At 44.3% G+C, this 6,000-nt stretch overlaps 1 protein-coding gene across 1 annotated transcript in view; it reads left to right on the top strand.

The window, feature by feature from the left end:
• Positions 1–6,000, top strand: part of OSBP (oxysterol binding protein) — a 32,499-nt gene that overhangs the window by 563 nt on the left and 25,936 nt on the right. The window contains 2 exon segments of the mRNA XM_011237696.2: positions 1–89; positions 4,807–5,015. The exon segment at positions 1–89 is cut by the window's left edge and continues 123 nt beyond it. Of these exon segments, the coding sequence (XP_011235998.2) occupies positions 1–89; positions 4,807–5,015 (298 nt within the window).

The following is a 6,000-nucleotide window of genomic DNA, read 5'->3' as shown; positions in this document are numbered from 1 at the left end:
GAGGGCTGGCTCTTCAAATGGACCAATTATATCAAAGGCTACCAGCGGCGGTGGTTCGTGCTGAGCAACGGGCTCCTGAGCTACTACAGGTAACTGCTTCCGGGGCGCCGTCCCCCACCGCAGCCCACAGTCCCCGCGCCGTCACCCTTTCGAGCCGGCACCGCAGCCAAGGTCGCCTCGGGCCCCTTTTCGTCTTGACAGCCCGCGACACGAGCCCACCATCACGAAAGTGAACGTCCTGGGTCTAAAACCCTCCACCTGGGTCACCCGCCCTTGGTGCGGTACCTCTCCCTCCGTCCCTGGCTTTTCCAATTGTTTGGAGAGCATCTACTCTTCCATTGTGTTTCCACCAGCACAGAGGTGCGATGATGAATTCTGCAAGGAAGGCGCTGTTGCAGGTGCTAAGGGGCACATGTAGAAGAGCAAAGCCCAGGCACGGCTCTCAAGGAACTTACTGTGAAAGTCCCAAGTCTTAGCTGTCTGTGCCCAGTCTCCAGAATTCAAGGTTATTAGCAGCCCTTGATGTTCTCTCCACTTTCAGGCACAAGGACACCAGGCACAGGGTGGCCTTAGTATCTAACCCGTCTCCTTATCTCCCAGACTTGGCATATGCTTTCACCTTCTGGACAGCCCAGAATGGAGATGTGCACTCCAGTGGTGCTTTTATTTATGCTGATCCCACCTTCCTTTGTGGGAATGATTTAAGTGGTCTGTCCAGTATTTCTGGGGTCTCTTTGGTTGGTTAGGTTTAAGTTTTATTAAAAGAAGAACCCATGTCTTTGGTATGATTACTTCTGTTCCACAGTGTTCGTTTTGAATGTTTAATATATATTTATGGTGACTTACAGCCTTGCCATAACTGTAGCATGCTTTTGGCTACTCGAGTTACTAGAGATACGATACTGGATATGGGGACAGGACGTAAACATTTCCTGAGTGCTGAACAGTTTGGATAGTTTCACTGAGTCCCAGCAATAACCCTGGGAGAAGATATTCCCATCTTACTGACGAGGAAACTGAGACCTAGCTGGGCAACTTTTCCAAGGTCTTAAGGAGTCAGGATTTGAAACTAGTTCTCTTCACACTAACATAACCTAAAACCCAGGTTAGTGTTACATGAGTCAATCAGATAATAGAGATCATTGCTTGTCTATAGCAAGTAAGTTTCTAGATCACAGTTACTATGTGTACTTTATACAGAATTTATAAGTCTCCTTTAAGGGAGACTTTGCTTAATATGATAGCATTTCTAATTGAAGTCTTTTTATAAAGACCATCCTATTTGAGACCCCAAACACTGTTAAGAATAGCTCACTCTATTCTCTTCCTCTGCAGGTAGTCATTCTGCCACGAGGAGAGTTAGGGTGAATGAATCTCTTCCATCAGCTCCACTGTATCAGCTCTTACAGAATTTTGAGGGGAAATTGAAGGTGGGAGTTGGAGGTTGTTGAACTAAGAACACATTCTTATCTAGTCTCTAACAGTGGAAAATGCCTTAGCATATCCTCACTGCTTAAGCCACATTGTGAGAAGTTGTTTGTATCATTTGCATTATTATATTCAGAATTGATTTTAATTTTAACCCTTTCTAAGTACTCATCCAGGATAATCAGTTTAAGGTGAGATCACAAATCTAACGTTTTAGTGTATTCCACAGTTTTTCCCCTACTCAAGTTCCTGTTTTCCTGTTACCCTGACCATCATTCTAATGTTCAATTGATTTGTATCCTAACTTGGCTTGTAAGTCACTATTAACATTGATTCCTCATTTTCAGAAGTTGTGTGTCATTTGAGGACCTTACTGTGTGGCCATTTTTCCTCATCCAAGTTCTTACCAGATCTACTTTCCAAGGCAGTTGATTTCTTTGATCAGTACCAGTCTTAATCAATATTGATTTGGCTGGGCATTAAGAACTTTCATGTTGCTGTCTCTTCAGGTATTTGCACCACTTTTAATTTCTCTCCTACAAGAGCTAGTGGTACCTGTCTGACTGCAGATCAAACTCCTTCCAAAGCATACTAAACCACATATTGGGAAATGTGCATAGGCCTGTCTTTGCTAGCTAAGATGGTCCCACCCACGAACCAACCAAGCAACAGGAACCAGGGTTATCAAATCTGTGCACTACCTTCAAAATCACATTGAAGTACTTCCTACCAACTACATTGGTAGTTTCTTCTTAACAGGGTTCTTCGGGTCCCCATTTCCCTAGAGTTATTTAGCTAAATTGTCATTCGTCCCGCTTTTCATGCCTCATAACCTGTCATCTCCTCTATACGCCTTATACAAAATACTGTTTTCTTTTTAACTGAGATCATGTATTTCTTGGACCCATCCTGTGATGAACCGTCTTCATGGGCTTTGGCGGGCCACTTCCCTCTTTTTACCCATCCTGTTCTTCCTTACATACACAGGTACATGGATGTCCCGTTACTTAAAACCCTATGTAGAACCCCAGCTTTCCCAGACACATGGTGACAAGGCCATAGCATTAGTTTTCCTGACTAGCTTCCAGAGATTGAGTTACTGTTTTGGCTGGCCTTTTTAGGGAACTTTCTAGACAGAAAGTACCACCTAATTGATACTGTAGTGCCTGAAGAATTTATCTTGCACTCTGAAAATCATATCTTTCCAGCCTCTGCACTAATCATTTATAAACATAGGTATATCTGCCTGAACCCAAGAGCTCCTGAGTCAAGCCTGTCTTACTGTTAGGGTTCCTTGGTATTTCTTTTTCTTTTTTAAAGATTTTATTTATTTATTCGACAGAGATAGAGACAGCCAGCGAGAGAGGGAACACAAGCAGGGGGAGTGGGAGAGGAATAAGCAGGCTCATAGCGGAGGACCCTGACGTGAGGCTCGATCCCGTAACGCCGGGATCACGCCCTGAGCCGAAGGCAGACGCTTAACCGCTGTGCCACCCAGGCGCCCCCCTTGGTATTTCTAAAACTGCTACAGACTTTATGTGATTTGAGAAACTCCTTTAGTTCATGACCGAGGCAGAAGTGATTCCTAGGAAGTGGCTGGTGAAAAGTGCCAACAGATTGTGAGGAACATGGTACAAAGTCCAAGTAGCACCTTTGGAGTAGAAAGCAAGGGTGAGCTGGCCTGTCAGCTGCAGGTCTGAAATTCGGCCTTCATTATTCACAATGTAACTGAAGCTTGGGGGCGGGGGGAGGGGAGGTAAGAATAGAAAAAAACAGGGATTCGCATTACAGTGTGGCAGGTGCAGGGGATGGAAAATGGCCCAGTCCTTTGAGACCCCCCTGGCCATCCCATACTGCTCATTTGTGCATCAGAGGAAGAAAAACCAGTTTCATGTGACGCACTGAACAATAGCAAATCTGTCTTCCTAAGCACAGTAAACAGACTTTCTCAAACATACCAAGTCTTAGTTTCTGGAGATGGGGTGTGTGTCATTTCTGGCATGCAGGAGTTCTGGATGTGCTGGGGGTGTGGGGCTGCTTGGCTCCAGTGAAAGGGAAATGGCTCCGTTCTGCAGTGTGGCAGTTGGCAAAGGACTTTGACCTCTTTATGTTCCAAGTTGGTCAGGGAAAACTGTGGTCTCAACATGCAGGTCTCTGGGCATAACCCAGCGGGTGGTGGGGAAATTAGCTCACTCTGCAAGGTATACTCAATTGTGCTAGCAGATTTTCTGTGAAGTAGCTTGTTGTCACCAAGTAGTGATGTAAAGTTCAAAAGTTAGACTATTAATAGAACTGTCAGTAGTGATGGGGAAAATTTTTACACCCAATCCTCTGAGAACAGATTTGCTGAATCTTTCCTAGCTATTAATAGGGTGGCTTAGGAGTTCCTACCAATAGAGGTCAGTGGATCTTTGGAAAGAGCATATTCCCAAAAGATTATACTACTTGGTGATTCTTTTGTGATTATTCTCTTTCCTCCCACAGAAAGCTAGTTATTCCTTTTTCATATCATTTGAGCTGTAGTCAGTAGTTGATGCCCTAAGCATCCCAGTGTGCCTTACCCTGATGCAATATAATTCTAAGCGTAGTGTGGCAATTCGTATTTGGGCTGAGTTGAGGTTAGGGAGGGGGTTTGTTCAGTATATGTGAAACGGAGCTATTCTTTCTCTGAGGGAGTGAGATTGTTATAAAGAATTTTGTTGTGTGAGTTTCTAAATCACTGTTTTATTCTTTTAAAGGTTTTATTCATTTGAGAGACAGAGCACAAGCAGGGGAGAGAGAGAGAGAGGCAGAGGGAGAGGGAGAAGCAGACTCCCTGCTGAGCTGGGAGCCCAACATGGGGCTCGATCCCAGGAACTGGAGATCATGACCTGAGCTGAAGGCAGATGCTTTAACCATCTGAGCCACCTAGGCGCCCCATAAATTACTATTTTAAAATTATAACTTTGCTAAATAAGAAGTAATTCCTGACTACAAAGGGTAATGCGGGAACTTTTTTTGGCGTGATGGACATGTTTTACATCTTGATTGCGGGGGTAGTTACACAATTGTATACATTTGTTAAAACTCACTGCATTATACACTTAAAATTGCTGAATTAACATTGTGTGTTGTTACACTTCTGTGAGGGCTATTTCTAAAAAGCCAAGGGTGAGAGGAACGGCAGAGCAATATAGTCTGACTCAGAAACACCACTTAATGGCTGTGGAAGGAAATCCCTACCGATTGTTTCTGGAATTTTAGGGAGCGCTGTGAGGGAAATAGTAGACGTTGCTGTTTCCTAAGGCTGCCGCATTTTCAAAAGGCTCAGAGCTATGCGGTGAAGGGTAAATCACCCATCCCCTTTCTGCTTAGCTGGTTTTTGTCTCGCTATTGCAGGTCAAAGGCTGAAATGAGACACACCTGCCGTGGTACTATCAACCTCGCCACGGCCAACATCACCGTGGAGGACTCCTGCAACTTCATCATCTCCAACGGGGGCGCTCAGACCTACCATCTGAAGGCGAGCTCAGAAGTGGAACGGCAGCGCTGGGTGACGGCCCTGGAACTGGCCAAGGCGAAGGCTGTGAAGATGCTGGCAGAATCCGGTAGGGAGCAGAGAACACCATGTCTGGGGAGATTTCTATTTGCCCCTCCTAGGCACATACCTTATTTGATCCCTCACTGTCAGTTAATTACCACCCATCTGACTGAGTCAGGCTTCTCCTCATCATGCAGTATTTCTCCCGGCGTGGTGGTTTTCACCTGGGGGCAGTTCTGCACTGCGGGGGTCATCACGCAGTGTCTGGAGATGTTTCTGTGGTTGTAGCTGAGGGATGCTGGTACTTGGACATCCACTGAGTAGAGGCCGGGGAGGCCACACGGGACAGCCCTCACAACAAAGAGTTAACTGGGCCCAAATGTCAGTAGTCCGGAGGCTGAGAAACTCTGTCCTAGAGGCATAATGGTTGTCCTTTTGGCTTTTAATGCCATTTGACTACATTAAAATTTTGGGAAAGAAATATTTTATTGTAGGTCTGTCTTAAGATTATTACAACTCACAGTTAGATTCTATCTTTACTTTTTTTCTTTTTCTCCGGCATTTTTTTACTTAAGTATCTTCTGAGTTGAAACAAATAATCTTTATAGATTGCCAGAAACATATGGGATACTTTCTATGAAAAATCTTCAGTTTGCTACCTTAGTATCACTAAAAAGAGCAGTCTACACTTTTTGATTTTTCTTCAAGGAAAATGGTGGGATTTTCCCTGCCCCACTTGTTGCTAGTTTGATCACACTGGGCTTGTCCACTCAGAGCTGACCAGGGTGGTCACCTGCTGGCTTTTGTTCATTTCTTGTTTTTCTTATCCCCTGTCATTTCTCACACTGTATTTAATATCTATTAAACAGTGAAAGGAAAATTCACCACTTTGTAAGTTTTTTTGTAATAGGTTATATTTTTACTTTAGTCCTGCCTCTTGGGCTAGCAGATAAGGGAAGGTCTTTACTTATTTCTTTTGTTTTGATTTTAGTGCTGATGTGAGCTCCCTCAAAGGAAGTGACACTGCTAGAAAAGTATTTTGCAGTTACAGA

Source organism: Ailuropoda melanoleuca, chromosome 16 (genome assembly GCF_002007445.2).
Source record: "Ailuropoda melanoleuca isolate Jingjing chromosome 16, ASM200744v2, whole genome shotgun sequence".
In the NCBI taxonomy this organism is placed as follows: Eukaryota; Metazoa; Chordata; class Mammalia; order Carnivora; family Ursidae; genus Ailuropoda; species Ailuropoda melanoleuca.
This window is presented reverse-complemented; position numbering and strand designations above follow the sequence as displayed.